General features: G+C 46.0%; 1 protein-coding gene across 8 annotated transcripts in view; it reads right to left on the bottom strand.

Moving 5' to 3' along the window:
* The window catches only part of STRN (striatin), a 384,728-nt gene that overhangs the window by 36,275 nt on the left and 324,835 nt on the right, over positions 1-23,618 (bottom strand). For all 8 annotated transcript variants that reach the window (XM_033939118.1, XM_033939120.1, XM_033939119.1 and 5 more), the window contains one exon: positions 3,467-3,607. In XM_033939118.1, the coding sequence (XP_033795009.1) occupies positions 3,467-3,607 (141 nt within the window). The remainder of the gene's footprint in view (positions 1-3,466; positions 3,608-23,618) is intronic.

Raw genomic sequence — 23,618 nt, 5'->3', positions numbered from 1 at the left:
GAGGTGGGGAGGTAAGGAGAAAAGGCAGGGGAGATTGATAGGGAAGAGTCAAAAGGGGATAGCGATTCAAATATTCTTAATCTGGCCTCTTCCCCAGCGTCTTCTCCCCACTCTCTATTCTTCATTTCCCAGTGTTTTCTCCTCACTGTCTCTTCCCCATTTCCCAGCGTCTTCTCCCCACTGTCTCTTTCCCATTTCCCAGCGTCTTCTCCCCACTGTCTCTTCCCCATTTATTTATTTATTTTAATTTATATCCCGTTCTCCCAGTAGCTCAGAACGGCCTACAAGCAAACATTCACAGTGGTGTATATTTGGACAGATTATACAGTAGTTCAAGTACGGGGATTATACAGCAATTTAAGTACAGGTTAAGAGAGGACTATATAGTAATTTAAGTAGAGGTTCAGTATGGAGGGGGAATGGGAGAAGGACAGGGGAGTTTAAGGGGTAGATCGCAATTGTCATTTTAGTTGAAGAGGAGGGTCTTTACTGCTTTCCGGAAGGTCATCAATGAGTTCTGTGATCTGAGTTGCGGGGAGAGTTGGTTCCAGAGTTGGCTGTAGGATAGTTTGCAGGCGGTTTCTGACAGGAGAGACCTTCCTGGGGGGATGCATAGGCGTTTCTCCATTTCCGAGCGGAGGGGGCGGGTGAGAGTGTACAGGGTTAGCTTGGATTCTATGTAGGCTGGAGTGGTGGTGTAAATTCTTTTATGTGCTATTACCAGGGCCTTTTATGCGCAGCGTTGGTCAATCGGAAGCCAGTGCTCTTCGCGGAGGGCTGGGGAGATGGGGTGGTGGTAGTTGAGACTGTGCAGGAAGCGGAAAGCTGCATTTTGTACCCGCTGGAGGCGCTTGAGATCTTTTTTGGCTACTCCATTACATAGGGAGTTGCAGTAATCCATCCTGGAGAGGACATAGGCGTAGAGGAGTTGGGCCAGGTCAGGTGTGGAGATGTAGGGTTTGATCCTTCTCAGTTGGTGGAGGAAGTAGAAGTAGGTGGAGACTACTTGCGAGATGTGGGTGGATAGGGACAGGTGAACGTCTATTGTTACTCCTAGGCTGCGTACCTGATCTGCTGCTGTTAGTAAGGTGGAGTCCCATGATAGTGTTGGGTGTGTGTATTTGGTGCTTTTTTTCCTGATCCATAAAAGTTCGGTCTTGAAGGCGTTCAGTTGTAGTTTGTTGTTAGTCATTCCGGTTTTCATTTCGGAGAGGCAGTGTTGGAGGTTGGCGATTTGGGATGATCGGTTTCTGCCTAGTGGGAGGAGCAGCTGAATGTCATCGGCATAGGAGTGGATTTTAATATTGTATTTCTGGGCTATATCAATGACAGGTCTGATGTAGAGGTTAAATAGGAGGGGGGATAGAAGGGCGCCTTGGGGAATGCCGTATTTGATAGGCTTGGAGTTAGATTTGTGCGGCCCTAGTAGGACTGTTTGGGTTCTTTGGTGAAGGAAGGAGGTGAACCGTTGGAGGGCAGAGCCCTTGATTCCAAGGTCATAGAGTCTGGATAGGAGGAGGTGGTGGTCAACAGTGTCAAAGGCAGCGCTGAGGTCAAGTAGAACTAGTAGGGCATCATTGCCTTTGTCGAGTATCGACCATCTGTCATCAATGATATCCAGGAATACTGACTCTGTTCAAAAGCCAGATTGTGCAGGGGACAGGGCAGCTTGTTCTTCAATGAAAGGGTGTAGTCGGCGGCGCACTATTCGTTCTAGGAGTTTGGAGACAAATGGGAGATTGAAGACTGGGCGGTAGTTGCTAGGTTCGTTAGGGTGGGTTTTTTGAGAGTGGGTTTGATAATGGCCGACTTCCAGCTGAGAGGTACTGTCTCCGTAGAGAGGGAATAGTTAATGATGGGGAGGATAGATTCTGCCATGGCATCTTCTGTGGATGGTAGGAGGCTGGATGGGCAGGGGCCAAGGATGGTGCTGGAGGGCTTGAGCTCTCTCAAGGTGTTGAGAACCTCAGCTTGGGTGGCCAGATGAAGTTGGGGGAGAGTGGTAGAAGATGGGGTATTTGTGTTGGGTTGGGGATGTGCTGGTGGAGGTTTGGTGCTGGTGTCAAGATTATTGCGAATTGTTTGTACCTTGGACTGGAAGAAGTCCGAGAGAGTCTCACTATCAAGTTCTGTTGGGTTGTTGTGATTTTTTCCTTGGGCGTTGGTGAAGAGTTGGTTTGTGAGGGCAAACAGTTGTTCGGATCTAGCTGGGATCTAGCAGCGTCTTCTCCCCACTCTCTCTTCCCCATTTCCCAGCGTCTTCTTCTCTCCATCCCCCCCAGCACCCTTCACGAGGTCCAGCAGCTCCCTCCCGCCGGCTGGCCGTGCATCTCCCTCCCTCCCTTCCCGTCTCTTCGTGGTAATTTCTATAAGGCTATGTGTTGTATTGCAGCCGGAAACTTGAAATTGCATTGGCTACTGGAAAAGTCTCCTCCTATGCAACCGGAAACAGGAAGTTGCGTCAGAGGAGACTTTTCCAACAGCCACATACGATGCGACTTCAGGGCTCCGGCTGCAAAACAACGCATAGTCTTATAGAAATTGCCATGAAGAGAAGGGAAGGGGAAGGGAGGGAGGGAGATGCACTGGCAGGAGAGAGGGGGCTGCCGGACCACACGCTCTTCTCACTCCTTTAACTGTGGAGACAAGACCATTCACTGCTCCACGAGGCGGTGAATGGCCTTGTCCCCGTACTCGCATTGACCATTTTTTTTTGTTACCGTTTTGGCGGGTTACTCGCGGCTAGCCACAGGTAACAACCACAGTGTCATTCTCTAGCTTGTACCTTAACCGCCTTTTCTGTATGCCCTGCTGAAAAGTCCACAAACCAATCTGTCAGAGAGAGGGCTGGTAACTTCTAGGTTGTATCCGGTCTGGATGATTTCCAGAACTCAACGATCAGATATAATCTGAATCCAGGTTGAAAGAAATGCCAAGAGGCAGCACCTAATTTTGAGAGGGATCTCCTTTGACCTGGCATCATTACGAATTCTTGGAGGAGGAAGCGGCCCAGGGTGCTGAAGACTAGGTATGTCTGGATTCAGAAAACCTCTGCCTAGAGTTCTGGGAGAATCTCTGTGAAGTGGAACTGGAATACTGTCAAGATATCTGGAAGCCAAGAAAATTAGAGAACCCTGAGCCTCTAAAAGTCCTGCGGAATCTTAGGTGCCCTAGAGCCAGCCAGAGAGAGTACATTCTTACAAACTCCGATGATCTTGCTGCAAATGGAGGATTCTTGTGTTGAGATATACATACCAATAATTACCGTATTCCCTACCTGAGAACATTATCTATAGATAAACAAGTATATGACTGAGCCACTGAGATCACAGAGATTGCTTAATCTAATCTAGTATGCTAAATAAAGTTTAAGTAAAAATTACTTCTGAAAAAATTTGTTAAAAACAAACAAAGAATCTGTTATTTTCAATATTTGAGCTCTGAGCAGCACATTTAGCACACATACCAGTTTCTATGCTGGACTCTAATGTGAGCACTTGCTGTCGTGTTTCCATGTTAAAAATGCCAGTATGTCCACTGTTAAATGATACCACCATGTGCGCTGGATCACTGCTCACCAGATCCACAGAAGATGGGATGCCCATTTCTACAAGAAAAAAATTAAACATTTTCAAAGCAGAATTAGTAATATCCTATGTTGTACCAAAGTTGCTTACTTATGTTGTACCAAAGTTGCTTATCTGTATTGTACCAAAATTGCTTACCTTTAATGGGTGTTCTTTGAAGACACTGCAGTAGAATCCTAATTAACTGGTATTCAAGCAACTTGCAAAAAAAAAAAAAAAAAAAATTGTCTCTGAAGCAGCAGTGGCAGCGGTCCTGGGCCGCGAACCCCTTCTCCCTCCAGCCACAAAGCAGTGGCAACAGTCCTGAGCCATGAATCCCCCTCCCTTCAGGCCCAAAGCAGCGAAAGTGGTCCTGATCTGTTAACCCCCTCCCCTCCCAGCCTCGAAGCAATAGCAGCATAGCGGTCCTGAGCTGCAAACTCCCCTCCCTCCCTTACTGAAGTATCAGTGGCAGCGATGAAAACAGGCTGCTCGTGGTCAGCCCCAGCTGGGTCTTTCCTGATGTGTCACTTCCAACGTGGCAGAGGAAAGGCCCTGCCGGGGCTGGCCGCGAGAAGCTTGCTTTCAGCGCTACCTCTGCTGCTTCGGTAAGTGAGGGGGGTCCAGGAGGCCAAACCCACATAAAGGGTGGGAGGGCAGATGGGGTGGGGGGAGAGGTGGACCAGAAATGGGGGGGGAAAGGAAGGATCCAGTAGGGTGCAGCGGAAGGGAGATGGATGGATGCTGGACCTATAAATGGGAGGAGAAGGGGGAGAGAGAGAGAGTGGGAAAGAAGGGGGGGCAAGAAAGTAACCCTTTCGTGCAGGAAATGTCACAAGCACCCACGAAAGGTCGCTTCAGCCATTTTAAAAGGCAGCCAAGAGGAGGCAGGAGCAAAAGGGCCATGTTCCTGCCACGAAGACCCCTGCTGGACCACCAAGTACCTCAGTAGGATATGGGTGGGGGGGGGGAAGGTGGACTACCTGAATATGTTGGCAGGGAGAATTGTTGGACATGGTAGTAGAGAGAAGGGAGGGAAAAATATTGGATGTTGTAGTGGAGAAGGGTGGGACAGAGAAAGGGATGTAAGAGAGAGCAATGTTGGATATGGTGGAGGGAATGAAGGGAAAAATGCAGCGTGGCGCTGGAGAGGGTTGTTAGAGGAGAAATTTTGGGCTTGGGGTTGGTGGGGAAGGGCAAAAAATACTGCCCAAGGGCCAGGAGATGTGAGAGGGAGAAATGTTGGACGTGGCTGTAGAGGGGGTGATAGAGATGCACCCTGGATTCCTCTCTCTCTTTTTTTCCCACTCTTTTGCAACAAGGGAGGAAATGAGAGGGAGACATGTTGCACATGGAGTGAAGAAGAAATGCTGTGCAGGAGTGGGAAAGGGATAAAGAGGGAAAATGATCCAGGACGGAAGGGAGTGAGGATGCTGTACAATGGGAGGGAGAGAAGACCATGGCCCATGGTAGGGGAACCAATGGATAGCAATCGCTTGAAGAAGAATTTGCAGAAGACAGGAAAGCAGAAAAAGAGAAACTAGAATGAACTTGATGAAAAAATAAGTCTCCAAACAAAGGTTAAAAAAAAAAATGAAATTTATTGACTGAAATATATTAGCTTTGGGAAATGTATATAGTAGATGTATTTGTATTGTGGTCAACAGAAAATACATTTCTGGTTTTATTTCTCCAGTGTTGAAGTACTTGCTGACCCTTGCTGTGGCTGGTGAGGATCCCTAAGCACTGCCAGCTGAGGACCACCTCCTCAGGTGGCCAGAACTTCCCTCCACCAAGCATAGCAATCGTTGGTAGCATCCCTGAGCCACTGAGGGGCACCTGAAAGTGTGCGAACGTCGACGCAATGTCACATGCATGCATAACATCATCACGCTGACATCTGTGCGTGCGCAAATGTCCTGCAGACAGGCCCTGAGCCGCCAGTAGGGGGGTGCTCAACAGGAGAGGCATGTTCTGTAGGCAGTCAGCTGGTGCCAGTGACTCGTGGCACACCTGCAATCTTGCCTTAGCACACTTTGTGATTCACAACTCTAAAGGTTCTGGGTCTATCATCAGGCAGGGTCTTGGGGTGATAGTTCACCATACAATTCATGAGAAAATCCAGGTCTTTACGAAGTAATAGCTGCCCCTTAAAAGGGAGTCTAGCAAGAGTAGCTTTAGAGGTGGAATAACCGGCCCATTGTCTGATCCAGAGCATTCAACAAGAAGAAATTGAATAAGCTGACACTTTACCCAGGATAGATATAATGGCATACAGGGCATCAGGTACATCAGGGGTGTCCAACCTGCAGCCCGAGGGCCACATGTGGCCCCGTGAAGTATTTTGTGCGACCCCAGTCAAGGGCAATGCAGTGTTTTCCTCTGCTGCCCCTGAGTGTTTACTGTCTTGCTGGCTTCCTCCTCTGTCTTGCTGCAGCGTTTGTGCGGCCCCAGAAACATTTTTTTCGACCAGTGCGGCCCAGGGAAGCCAAAAGGTTGGACACCCCTGAGCTACATAGTCCATACCAGATAAAAGAAACAGAGGGGGAGGTTCATCTTCCTCACTCTCCAAAGTATGCAAACTGGACAGGCAAGCACATGTGACAAAGGACGCCACAGAAGAAGCTGTGACTAAGGCCACTGCCTCGAAAAGTCTCCTGAGAGCTACATCCACTTGGCCGTCCTGCATATCTTTGAGCAACAAAGTGCCTTCGCTCAGAAGAGAGGTGCATTTAGTAACCTGGGCAACCAAGAAATCCACTTTAGGTTGATTAAAAAGTTGCTGCCACTCCTATGTCATAGAATACAGTTGTAATGTGGCTGGTTACTTTGAAAGACCCCTCCAGAGAATCTCATTGCTCCAAGATTAAGATTTTAAAATCTGATGCCAGGGCAATGCCGAGGACTGAACTCTCCACAGATTAGGAAAGAGGAGGTAGAAGGAGCTGGCTGAGTTTTTAAATCACTGTCACCGGCTAGTGGCAAAACTAGTGGCAGACTGTGTGCTAGTGATATTTCCGATGTGCCGTGAGATGCTGGCAAAGAGAAAGGCACCGACTGACCAATTTGTCAAAAACTAGGAGCAGGTTTGAGGGGAGTGGGGGAAAGCTGCGATGTAGCGGATTGCTTCCTGTCCTTTGGCCGTTGTTTTAGAGATTAAGAAGATTGTGATCTCTGTAAATTAGGACAGTTGTAGGGAATAAACCATCTATGTGGATAGTACTGTTGATAAAACTGTTGAGGATATGCTCATTGATAAGACGAAAGAGAAGGTCAATGAAATTGGTGAGAATAGAAACATAGAAAGACGGCCATCTAGTCTGCCCACCCCAATGACCCTCCCCTACCTTTCTCTGTGAATAGATCCCACATGTCTATCTCATTTGGCCTTAAAATCAGGCACGCTGCTGGCCTCAATAACCTGAAGTGGAAGACTATTCCAGCGATCAACCACCCTTTCAGTGAACAAGAATTTCCTGGTGTCCCCGTGCAGTTTCCCGCCCCTGATTTTCCACGGATGCCCCCTTGTTGCCATGGGACCCTTGAAAAAGAAGATATCTTCTTCCACCTCGATGCGGCCCGTGAGATACTTGAATGTCTCGATCATGTCACCCCTCTCTCTGCGTTCCTCGAGTGAGTACAGCTGCAACTTATCCAGCCGTTCCTCGTACGGGAGATCCTTGAGTTCCGAGACCATCCGGGTGGCCATTCTCTGAACTGACTCCAGTCTCAGCACATCCTTGCGGTAATGCGGCCTCCAGAATTGCACACAGTATTCCAGGTGGGGCCTCACCATGGATCTATACAATGGCATAATAACTTCAGGCTTACGGCTGACGAAACTCCTGCAAATGCAACCTATGATTTGCCTTGCCTTGGATGAAGCTTGCTCCACTTGATTGGCAGTCTTCATGTTCTCACTGACGATCACCCCTAAGTCTCGTTCTGCTTCAGTTCTTGTTAGGATCTCGCCATTAAGGGTGTAAGTCTTGCATGGATTTTGGCTGCCTAGGTGCATGACTTTGCATTTTTTGGCATTGAAGCTGAGTTGCCAGGACCTAGACCAGCGCTCCAGTAGATCCTGGCAATTCAGCTTCAATGCCCAAAATGTCAGGTTTGTTAGTGGCCCCCACAATATATGGTGGTAGGGGTTAAGTGAGAGGCGCCCTGACAAACGCCCGATTCCAGGTTCAGTTCCCTCACTGAAGATTCACCAGGAAGTAGAATCAAAGAGGCACAGCCAGAGGTGATTGCATAAGGAATATATTATAGAAATAGTCTTACAGAAAAGCAATATCCTGAAGCATTACAATTAAGTAGAGAGCAAAGCAGTTTCCCTGCCTTACAGAGTTCAGAGACAAAGAGACAGAGAGTCTGAAGTTCTAGGGAGAGTCAGAGAGAGAGCCAAGACCCCTCTCCTCCAGAGATAGATAGATAGATTGATAGATAGATTGATAGATCCTTGTGTTTTGCAGAGAGGAGGCTTTTATAGCTTGGAATCTTATTCTGAAATAGAAACTATTGTATGTCCCAGTATCTTTCTGTTTAGAATTTGTAAACTGTTTGAAACAATGGTTAATTTAATTGATAAAGGAGGGTGTGATACTTGCAGGCATGGTAAATGGGATTAGTCTCTGGCTTCTTTGTCCCATTCAAGCAGCCTATCTTCTTGATCTGTGCACCTGGACCCATTGTCCTAAGCACCCTCTTAATCAGACATTATACCGTGTTTATTCTATTTTTTGGCATTGAAGCTGAGTTGCCAGGACCTAGACCAGCGCTCCAGTAGGTCCTGGCAATTCAGCTTCAATGCCAAAAAATGCAAAGCCATGCACCTGGGCAGCCAAAATCCATGCAAGACTTACACCCTTAATGGCGAGATCCTAACAAGAACTGAAGCAGACCGAGACTTAGGGGTGATCGTCAGTGAGAACATGAAGACTGCCAATCAAGTGGAGCAAGCTTCATCCAAGGCAAGGCAAATCATAGGTTGCATACGCAGGAGTTTTGTCAGCCGTAAGCCTGAAGTCATTATGCCATTGTATAGATCCATGGTGAGGCCCCACCTGGAATACTGTGTGCATGAAGAATGGTCAGAAGAAGTCGCCGATAGTTCCCACATAGTTGTAAAATCTTCTTTAAACTGTATCTTTGACCTTTTCACCGAAAAGGCTGATCCCGAGGCAGGGTGCATCTGCCAGTCTACCATAGAGGTCTTCTCTAAGGTCAGATGATTTTAGCCATGCCATGCGTCTAAAGGCACTTGCAACTGCTGCAGTTCAAGACATCATAGCATATGCATCATAATTAGATTTTATCAGACAGTAAGTGGATTCTTGAAGCATAACAAGTAATTGGGGCACTTCATCAGGTAAAGTCATTTCCAATTGGTGTAAAATGGAGTGTTGAAAATGGAGTATTTGGAATTGATGAGCTATTATTTTGGAGGAAAGCATTAAGCCCTGATCAAGTTTATTAAAATTTCGATTAAACGCAAATCAAGCTTCTAAGCGGTTTACAATTTATAATAAAATAGGGGGAAGACAGCACAAACAATTAAACCCACAGATAATACTTAATCAAACAGAAAACAATGGGGAATAAGGGGGGAACTACAAAGTTAAAAGTAAAGAATACATAAAAGGGAAGTAACAAAAGGGAAGAGGGATATCAAAGTTATTGGGCTGTTCTGACTGAGTTCTGGATTTATTTAAGCATCATATGTGTCAAGGAATAGATAGGTCTTTAAGTTACCCTTAAATTTGTCTAAATTTGTTTCCGCCCTGATATGAAAAGGTAAAGAATTCCATATCGTTGGGGCAGTAATAGTGAAGGAAGTTACTCAACATGTGCTAATAATTTTTAATGATGGGACATGAAGGAGGTGCTGAGAAGAAGATCTTAAGGCTTGCATAGGTTCATGAGGAATGATAAGTTTATGGATAAAAGTCGGTTCTTTGGTGTTTTGTGTCTTAAAAGAAAGGATAGCTATTTTATAGATGATGCGGTGTGGTACTGGAAGCCAATGAGCGGATTTTAGTAGGGGGTGACATGGTCAAATTTTTTCTTACTTGTAATAATTTTTATGGTGGTGTTTTGAATCATTTGTAACCGGCGAATGTCTTTTTGACAGATTCCCTTGTAAAGTGCATTACAGTAATCTAGTTTTGATATAACCAGAGAATGGATTAAAATGTTGAGAGATGAAGGGTCTACTAAGATGTTAGTGAGGGATCGAATCATCCTTAGTCTAATAAAACAATTCTTTACTACGGCGCTAATTTGTGGACGTTAGGATAATTATTATCTATTATGACGCCCAAGACTTGGTTGATGACAAGGAAGTGATAGGGGTATTGTTTATTGTAATGGGAAATCTAAGCTGAATGTTATCTTTCCAGGGAAAGAGGACACATTTGGATTTAGATAAGCTTAGTGATAACATGTTTTCATGGAGCCATTGACAAATTTTGTAAAGTTTAGAGTTGAGAAGAATAATGCCATCGGAATTGTTAGCATCAAGTAGACAATATTCTTTCACTGGTGGAGCATTGAATTTAGTTTTTGTGACTTTAGCTTTTTTAATTGCTGACTCCGAAACCATGGAATAGTGAGGCATTTGTTGAAGATCATGCCCAGGAGCCTTTTGAACCTTGTACTTTAATTCTAATCATCTGGACACTATAGAAACAGATTGTAGCTTATGCCAGTTTTCAAGCTGAAGATCCTGAAGTACTTGGTGAACTGGTAATGCAATAATTTCCTTTGATGAAGCTTTGCAGGATTGAAGAATAGCCTGAAAATCTTTCTTCCCTGCTGGTGTAGAAGCTTGGTGAAGACTGAATAAAGTAGGTACCTTTTGTAAGAACTTGGGATATGAATGTTCCTTTGGTTGGCCCAATTGCTGAAGGGAATCACTGTGAGGAAGAGGATCTTGATGCAATGCTTGGGAATCCGCAGGATCAAGCCACCCTGTGGATAAGGGTGCATGTGATGGTAAAGAAGCACAAATAGAAGTGCGAGGACTCCATTGAAGATCCTGGTGGATTGACACAGATTCAGGAATAAACGTGTCTGGAGTGGGAGGTTGTTACATGCACTCACAACATTGTCGAACCTCTACCTGAGGAACTGGTGGAGAAAGAGAAGACTGCTGTAGAAATGCAGCACTATACTGCACAAAGCACTGTAAAAGAGAGAAAAATTTGTCATTGAAGCAACAGACTCCTGATCTGGGAGAGAGGTTGCTGGTTCCAAAAGAGGCATAGAAGGCCTTTTTTCTGGTATGGTGGCTTGGTCTAAAGATGCCTGAGAAGCTAGCTGTTTATTTTTTGAGAGAGTTTAGAAGGTTTAGCAGACTTACTTGTTCCCTCAGAAATGAGCTTTGAAGTTTCAGGAGAGAACCGTGGGGCTGAAGCAGAGCCCCTGGGAGCCTTTCCTGCTTTACCTTTGTGGTGTGGAGCTTGGTCCTACTGTGTCGTCGTGAGTTGGTAAAGTTGAAGCCAGTGGAGATGGAGTTGAGGATTTGTCCAAACCTGGTGTCTGCTTCTTCTCTCCAGCCCTCTCTGACGGCATTCTGGCGACAGGTTGAGGCGGAGATAGTAGGCTTCCCTCCCCTGGCGGTACTGGACCAGGGCCTTGGGGGGGGGGGAGCATGTTACATCGACTGAAGGCTTGAAGAACTCGTCAAGGGTTTGTCACACAGGGGCACTGAAGAAGGTGAAGACATCGCGGTAACTGAGAACCAGGGGAAACTGGCGTGTTCTGTCATAGGCAGACTGTGCCTGCTAGGTCTGGCCCTAGGGTTAGACCTATCTCAAAAGCAGACAGTTCCCAACCGGCCCAAGTTAAACCCCAGTTTAGCATTTCACCTGATGTTCCTTCTGTATCCAGTAGGGGGAGTCTTGAGGCTAAGCTGCAGTTTTTCCTGCCCCCACGCAATCCCAGAGGAAGTATCCGGATATCCTCTGCACCTGAGGGTTTGAGGTGTGGTTGCCAGCTCCTAAACCAGAGGTCTGATCTGCTGGAGAGACAGAGGGAGAGATTGAGGGAACAGGGGCAGCTGCAAAGTTCAGGGCTGGGAGCTCTGCAAGGCTGTTCTTCGCCTGAATGTATGGAGATTACAGAGGCTGGAGCAGAGCTACCTTCTGACCCTTTTGAAGAATCCCAAGCCATGGAACTGGAGCCGGAGCCAATTACTGAGGTACCTAATGGTGTTCAGTCCATGGAAATATGCTGGTCCAAGGTAAGTGTTTAAAACTCTTAAGTGGATTACAAATATCCGGGTTTTGCTGGTTGGACTATTTTTGAAACTGTGCCTTGTCAGTCCTGCTAAGTTTAAAGCAGGATAGGATTCTTTTGACAAGGGTTTGTGCTGGACTTATCCTGTTGTGGATTAGTTTTTCTTTTCTTCCTTTTTGAAGTTTGACTGTTTTGTAGCTAAGGTGGTGGGGTTTGCTCCACGTTCATGCAGTGGGATCGAGGGCCAAATCTTGGCAAATTATCACCACGTGGAGCACGCCACCTTGCCCAGCACTACTGCTGCTGGAGGAATCAGTGCTGGTGCACTGAGACAAGCACAAGTCTTCCTGAGGAAAGTAAAGACTTATGTTTTTGGACTATTTTTGGTTTGAGTGAAACCTTACTGACTGGGACTCTTGATTATATGACGATTCCATTTTTGCTTGAAAGATAAGGTTTCTTGTTTTGGGTTTAAAACCACGTTGAAGCTTTTTGTGCAGTTGTAGGACCATTAAGCTATTCCAAACCTTATGTTTTGGGACTTTATTGCTTGCTGCTATATCCTGACAAAGTTTATGTTTGATTTATTTGAGGACTGGGTTAAGAACAAAAGAGTGAAGCAACTGGTTTATTTTGTTCTGAAGAATAAATCCAGTCCTGATTTTGATTTTCAACTTCCTAATTTGTCTGTGTTTTCTTCCACTAAACCTGACTTTCTTTTTCCTTGTGTCGCCCACCGTGGCACACAAAAGTATTTCCTTGCCCCAGCGGTCCAGGACCCATTGCCCTGAGCCCGTTGGTGACAGTTCGCGGTCCTAAGCTCTGTTACATTTGAAGAAATGGTAAGCTTGAAGAATGCTTTACCCACTTCGTGATTCAGTTTTTTTGAAAAATAGTTAGTTTCATTCAGGTGTCCCGTCTCCTTTTTTTTTTTTTTTTCAAATGTGTTATGCTTTTGCTATGCGTTCGGTTTGGATTCCTCTTTTCTTTTTTTATAGTCAGTTAAGAGAGGGGAGAGCTGTGCTTTGTCAGGAGTGGCAGAAGAAAAAAAAATAACATTTCAAGGGAGGGGCTTCGGAGGCAAGGTACCCTGCACATGCTCAGTGAGGTAAAAACCTTAGTAAACCTAGGGGAGAGCACCAGTACTCGGGCTCAGTCGCAGGACTTCACCTTCAAGTGTGCCTGCATCTCCCCTGTTTGTCTCTGGAGAAAACGAGAGCCGGGTGGTTAAAATGTGAAGTGAAAGAGGCTATTACAGCCAAGAAAACATCCTTTAAAGAATGGAAAAAGGATCCCAATGAAGAAAATAAGCAGAGACATAAGCACTGGAGGGGAAAGAAATTGAAATCAGAGGTAGGAAATGGAGTTGAAATATGAGGTAGCAAATAGAATTGAAATGAGAAGTAGGAAATTATTTTGCTATCAGACAAGAAGAGCATTAGAGGGGCAAATATTGGTGGAGGATTGGGGGTAGTATAAGGCTTCTGCCCACCTACCTCACCCTAATAGCAAAACCATAGAAACATAGAAAAATAGAAATAGACGGCAGATAAGGGCCACGGCCCATCAAGTCTGCCCACCCCAATAACCCTCCCCTACCTTTCTCTGTGAAGAGATCCCACGTGACGATCCCATTTTGTCTTAAAATCAGGCACGCTGCTGGCCTCGATTACCTGTAGTGGAAGATTATTCCAGCGATCAACCACCCTTTCAGTGAAGAAGTATTTCTTGATGTCACCGTGTAGTTTCCTGCCCCTGATTTTCCACGGATGCCCTCTTGTTGCCGTGGGGCCTTTGAAAAAGAAGATATCCTCTTCCACCTCGATACGGCCGGTGAGATTTGAACGTCTCGATCATGTCTCCCCTCTCTCTGCGTTCCTCGAGTGAGTATAGCTGCAATTATTCCAGCCGTTCTTCATACAGGAGATCCTTGAGTCCCGAGACCATCCGGGTGGCCATTCGCTGGACTGAATCAAGTCTCAGCACATCTTTGCGGTAATGCGACCTCCAGAATTGTACACAGTATTCCAGACGGGGTCTCACCATGGATCTATACAATGGCATAATGACTTCAGGCTTACGGCTGACAAAACTCCTATGTATACAACCTATGATTTGTCTAGCCTTAGATGAAGCTTTCTCCACTTGCTTGGCAGTCTTCATGTCCTCACTGATGATCACCCCCAAGTCACGTTCTGCTACAGTCCTCGCTAGGATCTCACCATTAAGGGTGTAAGTCTTGCTTGGATTTTGGCTGCCAAGGTGCATGACTTTACATTTTTCGGTATTGAAACTTAGTTGCCAGGTCCTGGACCAGCGCTCCAGTAGGAGTAGGTCGTGCACCATACTGTCAGGCATTGAATTTCCGTCCGGCACTGTGCTTTTGTCTGTTGTGTTCTTGCCTACTACATTGCATAGTTTGGCATTATCGGCGAATAGCGCTATTTTATCTTGAAGCCCCTCAGCCAAGTCCCTTATGAAGATGTTGAATAGGATCGGGCCCAAGACCGAGCCCTATTGCACTCCACTGATCACATCCGTCGTTTCGGAGGAGGTGCCGTTTACCACCACCCTCTGAAGCCTACCTCCAAACCAGTCCCCAACCCATGCTGTCAATGTGTCTTCCAATCCTATAGAGCTCACTTTGCTCAACAACCTGCGGTGTGGTACGCTATCGAATGCTTTGCTGAAGTCCAAGTATACGATGTCCAGGGACTCTCCAACATCCAGCTTCCCAGTCACCCAGTCAAAGAAGCTGATTAGATTGGATTGGCAGGACCTCCCCTTGGTAAATCCATGTTGACGGGTATCTCGTAGATTCTCCTCGTTCAGGATCGTATCTAATTGGCGTTTGATTAGAGTTTCCATTAGCTTTCTCACTATTGATGTGAGACTCACCGGTCTGTAGTTAGCAGCCTCCGTCCTGCATCCTTTTTTGTGGAGTGGAATGACGTTAGCCTTTTCCAGTCCAACGGGACTCTACCTGTACTAAGGGAGAGATTGAAGAGCGCGGATAGCGGTTCCGCCAAGACGACACTTAGCTCCCTGAGTACCCTGGGGTGTAGGTTGTCTGGTCCCATTGCTTTGTTAACCTTGAGATTAGACAGCTCACAGTGGACAGTGCTGGGCGTAAACTCGAAATTTTGAAACGGGTCTACCGAGCTATCCCTTGTCTGCAGCTGAGGGCCGGATCTCGGCGCCTCACGGGTGAAGACTGAGCAGAAGTATTCATTTAAAAGTTCAGCTTTTTCGGAGTCCAATTCTGCATAGTTCCCGTCTGGTTTCCTAAGGTGTACTATCCCGCCTGTGTTTCTGTTTCTGTCACTAATATACCTGAAGAAGGATTTATCGCTCTTCTTGATGTTTTTCGCTAGATTCTCCTCCATTCGGAATTTGGCCTCTCTGATCGCTGTATTGACAGCTCTTGACTTGGCCAGATAGTCTTCTCTAGAGTCCTGCTTCCCTGATTGTAAGAGATGAACGCTCTTTTCTTTTATGAGGTCTGAGATCTCTGCGGAGAACCACTGTGGCTTATTGTTTCTTCGCCGTTTACTTACCAATTTTATATAGTGGTTGGTTGCTTCTTGTATGGTAGCTTTCAGAGTTGACCACATTACTTCTACATTATCTGTTTCTGCTCGGTTATGCAGCGCCTGATGGATGAAATCCCCTATGCCCTCGAAGTTGGCGTCCTTGAAGCTGAGGACCTTGGTTAATGTGTTAGATTTGGCGAAACCTTTCCTGAGATTGAACCATACCACGTTGTGGTCACTGGAGGCCAACATGTCGCCCACCGAGACCTCTGTGACACTTTCTCCATTGGTAAGTATCAGGTCCAGTATTGCTCGATCCCTTGTTGGCTCCAATACCAGTTGCTGAGTCTTGCTCCCTGAATAGAGTTTAATAGCCTCCTGCTGCTGCTGGTCACAGAGGAAAGTGTGATCCAGTCCACATCAGGCATATTGAAGTCACCTAACAATACTGTGTCCCCACGCAAGGTGATATTCTTTATATCCCCGATTAATTCCATATCCAGGTCATCCTGTTGTCTTGGGGGGTCTGTATACTACACCAAGATACAGGCATTTGTCCTTCCCCCTGGCCAAATTCACCCAAAGGGATTCCCTTGTGTACCCGACATCTGCGATTCTGGTGACTTTAATGTCATCTTTGGTATATAATACTACACCTCCTCCCATTTTGCCCTCCCTGTCTTGGTGAAGCAAGTTGTAACCTGGTATGACCATGTCCCACCCGTGGGAGTCCATGAGCCAGGTCTCGGATATCGCCACCACATCCAGGTCGGCGTTCCTCATTTCCGTCTCCAATTCCAGGATCTTGTTTCCCAAACTGTGGGCGTTGACGTACATAGCCCTCCATGTTTTATGTTTGCTATGTCTCTGTGGGGATATTCCTGCTTGAGCTACTTTGACTCCTATAGTGCAATTTGCAATGTGTGTACTCTTCCTAGACCCAGAATTCAGCGTGAACTTGCCCCAGACTTGGAAATGTGTACACTTCCTCTCATTTCAATTTCTTTCCCTTCCCCTAGATCTCTAATGTAGTGTTTCTCTAACCTTTCCTGAAGGCACGCATAGCCAGCTGGGGTTTCTGGATTATCATAGTAAATATGCATGAGCTAAAGTCACATACATTGCAAACTTACGGTTTGCAAATTATCTTGTGTGCGTTCACCGTGACAAATTATTTATGGAATGCACTGTTAATAAATGACATACTCGACACTCCAAAACCCATATTTGTAAATTACATTTTTTATTAGCATAGTTAGTCTAGTAACCACTGAACAGGACTTATCCATTTATTATATTCTTATACAACAGGTTTCAAATTTGGTTTTGCATTGGTTAAAATGTGTTTTGCTTAATATGTACTTTTAGTTAATATCTGCTGTAAACAGTTGGTCTAAGGCAGGGGTGTCCAACCTTTTGGCTTCCCTGGGCCGCATTGGCCGAAAAATTTTTTTCTGGGGCTGCACAAATACTAACACTAGCTGATGAGCCAAAAAAAAGGTTAAGCAGGTCTCAAATTTGCAATCACTAATAAAGAAGATGTACGTATCGGGTGGGTCATTAGAGTGGGCAGACTAGATGGGCCGTGGCCCTTTTCTGCCATCATTTTCTATGCTTCTATGTATCTTCATTAAAGAGACACTGTGGAGAGGAACCCAAAAAAACAGTAATACTTACCCTGACTGAGTGATCCTCCATGTACACTAGTGCTGCCTGATTCAGCCTACTGAATTTCGATTCGATTCAGCCTACTGAATTGGTTTTTCGATTCGATTTTCCTGCCCAATTGGGTGTTTTTTTCAAACATCTTGGTGGGTTTATTTTATAGCCTATTCACCCCTTTTCCTTCTCCTAACCACACTGGCGCTGTGGTGTAAACAAAATAAACAAACAAAAAAGACTCTTCCTCTCTCTCTTAAATCCTAGCTCACATTTGCGGTCTAACACCTGCTCTGGCAGGATATACGTTTCAAATCTGACATATTGTAATCACAAAAGGGAAAATATAATTAGTTTTTCTACCTTTTGTTGTCTGGTCATTCAAATCTTGTTGGTCCCAGGCTCTGGTTGTCATAAGAACATAAGCAATGCCTCCGCTGGGTCAGACCTGGGTCCATCGTGCCCAGCAGCCCACTCATGCGGCGGCCCAATAGGTCCAGGACCTGTGCAGTAATCCTCTATCTATACCCTTCTATCCCCTTTCCAGCAGGAAATTGTCCAAACCTTTCTTGAACCCCAGTACCATACTCTGCCCTATTACGCTCTCTGGAAGCGCATTCCAGGTGTCCACCACACGTTGGGTACAGAAGAACTTCCTAGCATTCGTTTTGAATCTGTCCCCTTTCAACTTTTCTGAATGCCCTCTTGTTCTTTTATTTTTTGAAAGTTTGAAGAATCTGTCCCTCTCTACTCTCTCTATGCCCTTCATGATCTTGTAAGTCTCTATCATATCCCCTTTAAGTCTCCTCTTCTCCAGGGAAAAGAGACCCAGTTTCTCCAATCTCTCAGCGTTTTCCATCCCTTTAATCAGATGTGTCGCTCTCCTCTGAACTCTCTCGAATAACGCCATATCCTTATTAAGGTACGGCGACCAGTATTGAATGCAGTACTCAAGATGCGGACGCACCATCGCCCGATACAGCGGCAGGATAACTTCTTTCATTCTGGTTGTAATACCCTTCTTGATTATACCTAGCATTCTATTCGCTATCTTAGCAGCCGCTGCGCACTGTGCCGTCGGCTTCATTTCATGTCCACCATTACCCCCAAGTCCCTTTCTTGGGTATTCTCATTCAATAACATCCCTCCCATCGTATAATTGTACCTCGGGTTTCTGCTTCCCACATGCAATACTTTACACTTCTCAACGTTGAACTTCATCTGCCATCTCGTCGCCCATTCCCCTAGTTTGTCCAAGTCCCTTTGCAATTCTTTGCAGTCCTCCTTTGTCCGAGCTCCACTAAATAGTTTGGTGTCGTCTGCAAATTTTATTATCTCACACTTCGTCCCTGTTTCTAGATCATTTATGAATATATTAAATAGCAGCGGCCCAAGCACTGAGCCCTGCGGAACACCACTCGTGACCTTCCTCCAGTCCGAGTAGTGGCCCTTCACCCCTACCCTCTGTTTCCTACCCTCTAACCAGTTTCTCATCCATCTATGCACGTCTCTGTCCACCCCATGGTTCTTCAGTTTCCGGAGTAGACGTTCATGAGGCACCTTGTCAAAGGCTTTCTGGAAATCTAGGTATATGATGTCTATGGGGTCTCCTCTGTCCATCTGTTTAATTCCCTCGAAGAAGTGCAATAAGTTAGTCAGGCACGATCTCCCCCCTGCAGAAACCATGTTGGCTGGTTATCAGAAGTTCATTTTTTAAAAAATGTTCATCGATGTTTTTTTTTATCAGTGCTTCTGCAATTTTCCCCGGAACCAAGGTCAGACTCACTGGTCTGTAGTTTCCCGGGTCACCTCTTGATCTTTTTTGGCTATCTTCCAATCCTCTGGGATCACACCTGTTTTCAGGGATAGGTTGCAAATTTGCTGCAGTAGTTCCGCTATTTCCTCCTTTAGTTCCTTCAGAACCCTTGGATGGATTCTGTCTGGACCCGGGGATTTGTCAGTTTTTAGTTTTTCTATCTGCCTGCGCACATCTTCAAGGTTCACTCCCACGGATGTTAACTTTTGTGCTTGATTTCCATTGAAGATTTGCTCAGGTTCCGGTATGTTGGTTGTGTCTTCGCTTGTAAATACAGACGAAAAGAACATGTTAAGTCTTTCCGTGACCTCTTTCTCCTCCTTCACCACTGCCTTCCTGTCTCCGTCGTTCAGCGGTCCCACCTCCTCCCTAGCTGGCTGCTTCCCTTTAACATATCTAAAGAACGGTTTGAAATTTCGTGCTTCTATGGCTAGTCTCTCTTCATACTCTCTTTTGGCTTTTCGAACCACACGGTGACATTCTTTTTGATACTTCCTGTGCTCTTTCCAGTTTCCCTCAGTTTTGTCCTTTTTCCATTTTCTGAATGTATTTTTCTTATTACCTATCGCTTCCTTCACTATTTTAGTTATCCACTCCGGGTCTTTTGTTCGACTCTTTTTGCACCCTTTTCTGAATCTGGGGATATACAGATTTTGTGCCTCGCTCACCGTGTCCTTGAAAAAAGACTAGGCATGTTCTACCGTTTGCCATTTTTTGGAAGTGTTCCTAAGTTTCTTATTTACCATTCCCCTCATTGCTTCATAGTTTCCTTTCCTGAAGTTAAAAATTGTTGCTATGGCTCTCTTTCCTTTCGGTATTCCTACCTCAACCTTGAACTTGATCATATTATGATCGCTGTTTCCCAACGGTCCCACTACTTCCACTTCCTTTGCAGGTCCCCTTAGTCCATTTAGGATTAGATTGGCATTTCCTCTCGTCGGTTCTCTAACAAGCTGCTCCATGAAGCAATCTTGTATAGCCTCCAGGAATTCTGTCTCCCTAGTGCATCTTGAGCTTCCAAGACTCCAGTCTATCCAGGGTAGTTGAAGTCTCCCATAATAACCATGTTACCACTTTTGCATTCTCGCTTCATCTCAGCTTCCATTTCTTCATCGATATCTCCAGTTTGTCCGGGTGGATGATAGTATTTATTTCAGGCCCTTTCCTTCCTGGTATTTTAACCCATAGCGATTCTAGCTTGTTGGTCGTCTCTGCTGTGTCCATTCTTGCCGACTGTATGCTTTCTTTTATGTATAGTGCTATTCCACCGCCTTTCTGTCCTGACCTGTCCTGGCGATAAGAGCTTGTACCCTGTCAGTGCTGTTCCCATTTGCTTTCCTCATTCCACCATGTTTCAGAGATTCCAATGATGTCTATGTCCTCTGCATTGGCCATGGCTTCTAATTCCCCCATTTTGTTTCTTAGGTTCCTTGCATTAGTATATATGCAATTTGTCTTCTGATAACTTGCTTGCCAGGGTCGTCTCCTTTCTCCATTCTAACCATCCATCTGCCATCTCTGTCCTCCCATTCCGTTTCCCTTCCCTCCCCCGAAGGTCTGGCATCTTTCTTTTTTTTTCGTCTCCATCCACAGATCCATCTTTTCTTAACTACCCTTTCATCCAACATCTCTCCCTCCTTTCCCACCACCCCAGGGTCCACCATCTCTCCCTTTCTTTTCCCAACTACCTTCCTATCCAGTATCTCTATCCCCCCCTCCACACCATCCCTTGCGTCCAACTTCTCTCCCTTTCTGTTCCTTCCCTCCCTAAATCCCATTGTCCATCATCTCTCTTCCTCTCCTCTATTTTCAGACCCATTATTTCTTCCCCCCCCCCAAAGTCCGGCATATGCACATCTCTTTGAACCCTCCGCTTTAGAGGGCGAGTGGGGTGGGTCAGTCAATGAATCGGCGGGGTAAATCAATTCGAATCGATTCACCCGAAATGAATCGATTCGAATCATGAATTGGGCAGCACTAACGTACACCGCTGAGTGGGAGCAGCCACAGGCTTCCGCATCCCTATTCTGATGAGCAGAGATGCATGCTCCTGGTTCTCCCATTCACTTCTATTACAGCTATGGTGAGCCTCTTCAGAGGTAAGCCTCATCAGAGCGGGGATGCTGAATCAGCTGTCAGCAGCGCACGTGGAGGATTGTTTAATCAGGGTAAATATTACTGCTTTTTTGGGCCTCCCACTTTGAGCTTAGGCTCCCTCAAAATGAATATCTCCCCTGCTGTAGTTAGTAGGGATCCCCAAGCCTCACCAACTGACAGCCACCTCCTCCCCCCTCCAACTTCCCAAGTTCTGCAGCTGGCAGCAATATTGCAGAGCTGCTGCCTTCCCTCCTCCCTGCATGAAAGCAGTGGCAGCTTGAGGATATTGCCATTGGCTGTAAAGCTTGGAGATTTTGAGTTGCCAGACTGGAGGAAGATGTCTTCAGTTGGCAGGACTTGGGAATCCCCACTAGCTCAAGTATTTATAAACTGCACTCAGTCTAGGAGAAACTTTGGTGCCCATCCACTAATTTTGGGCTCCAGTCCCTCCCCCAAATCAGCTGTATATGACTACGCCACTGAATACAAAATAATTGTGATGCACATATCCCAAAGCTAACATATTCCAGTTAATAAATTCAAAATAAATTCTCTATCTTCAACTAAGTCTCTTTCCAGTGTCTGCTGTCCCTTTTTTTCTCCTCTTCTCTCGTTCCATTTCCTTCTTATGCCTGTTTCCAGTGTATTGATTTTTCCCTTTCAGCTTTCTTAACTTTTTCTTTTCTGCCTCTGTCCACTCAAATCTTGCCTTCTTTCTCACCCTTCTTCTTTTTAAATGTTCAGGTACCTCTCAATTCTCCATCTTCTCTCCCATTTCCCATCTCACTCCTTTCCCAGCCTCCTATTCCCCTTCTATCCACTCCCCATTACCACCACTGTGCTCATTGCTCTCTCACTCATCTTGTCATCTCCCTTTTGACTTCATCCACATGGCTCACCACTTTCAGAATCCCTTTCCCTCTCTCCACTGGTCAGGCTATAACTCCCTGTCCCTTTCTTTCCATCTCCTTGCATCATCTTATCCCAACTCTCTTCCCTCCTGCCCTTCCATGGTTCCATCTCTCCTCCTCTATCTCCATGGTCCATCATTTTGCTCCCTCTCTTTTCTGTTTTTCTTCTTCCCTCCCCCCCTTGATGCTGAACAATGAAATGGAGAAAAAAAAAAATAGAGATGCTGCATCTCTCTGTCTTCCATCCACAGGCCTAACATTTCTCCCTCCCTCTCATCCCCAGATCCAACTTCTCTTCCTTTCTCTTCCCAACTGCCCCTCCTCCCATCTCTCCCCTTGCCCACCTGCCTCCCTTCCCCAGGTCCACCATTTCTTTCTTTCTCTTCCCAACAGTTCTCCCTTCAAGTATATCTTTCCCTCTTCATCCACACCACCCCAGGTCCAACTTCTCTCCCTCCAGACCATTGCCCACCACCTCTTTCTCTGTCTTCTGTTTCTGGTCCCATAAGCTCTCCTCCCATGCCCAATCTGGCACTTCTTTTAATACCCTCCCTCCCCCCAAAAAAGTCCAGGAGGCTTCCTCAGCCCAGCATGTTCTCCCCCTTCTCTCTGTGCCCATGCATCTCTACCTCACTCCTCTCCCACCATCATGTCCAATAATTCTCTGTCTCCTTCCCTCCTCTCTCTGTCCAACAGTTCTCCTCTTTATCTCCCCAATTGCACCATCTCTTTCCCTCTCTCAGACACCCAATTCTCCCTTTCTATTATCTCCCTCACCTCTGCATCTCTTTCCCTCACTCCCTCCATTCTTCCATCTTATGGCTCATGCTCCCTTCTATCTTTCCCTTCATTCTGTGTCTTAAGTTCATGCTCCTCCCACCTTCCTTCCATCATTTTTCCTAAGTTTGTGCTCCCTCCCTCTCAAGTCTCATGCCCTTCTCTCTCCCTCCCTTCTGTGCCCCAGGTGTTTACCTTCAGGCCGGATCCCTCCTCGCGACATCAGAGGAAACACTTCCAGATCAGCCGCAAGAGGCACATACCCACGGCTTTGAGCAAACGCTGCAGCAAGACAGAGGAGGGAGCTGGCAAGATGGTAAACACCCGTGGGCGGCAGAGGAAAACACCGCATCTCTATTGAGCGGGGCCACACAAAATACTTCACGGGGCCGCAGGTTGGACATCCCTGGTCTAAGGTCATAAGAATAGCCTTACTGAGTTAGACCAATGGTCCATCAAGCCCAGTAGCCCATTCTCACGGTGGCCAATCCAGGTCACTAGCACCTGGCCCAAACCCAAGGAGTAGCAATATTTCATGCTATTGATCCAGAGCAAGCAGTGGTTTCCCCATGTCTTTCTCAATAGCAAACTATGGACTTTTCCTCCAGGAACTGATCCAAATCTTTCTTAAAACCAGCTACACTATCCGCTTTTACCACAACCTCTGGCAATGTGTTCCAGAGCTTAACTATTCTTTGAGTGAAAAAAAAATGTCCTCCTATTGGTTTTAAAAGTATTTCCCTGTAACTTCATCGAGTGTCCCCTAGTCTTTGTAATTTTTGATGGAGTGAAAAACTGATCCACTCAGGATTTTGTAGACTTCAATCATATCTCCCCTCAGCCATCTCTTTTCCAAGCTGAAAGGTATCTGACTGGTGGTTCTCGTGGTTAACATGCAAGAAAGCTACTGAGGGCCTGATTCTCTAAATATGTGTCCCGATTGCATGTGGTGTTAGGTGTCCTACCATCATCTGACAGCTAATCAGGACACATGTTTTTAAAAACCAAATTGTGTGAG

This window comes from Geotrypetes seraphini, chromosome 3 (genome assembly GCF_902459505.1).
Source record: "Geotrypetes seraphini chromosome 3, aGeoSer1.1, whole genome shotgun sequence".
Taxonomy (NCBI): domain Eukaryota; kingdom Metazoa; phylum Chordata; class Amphibia; order Gymnophiona; family Dermophiidae; genus Geotrypetes; species Geotrypetes seraphini.
This window is presented reverse-complemented; position numbering and strand designations above follow the sequence as displayed.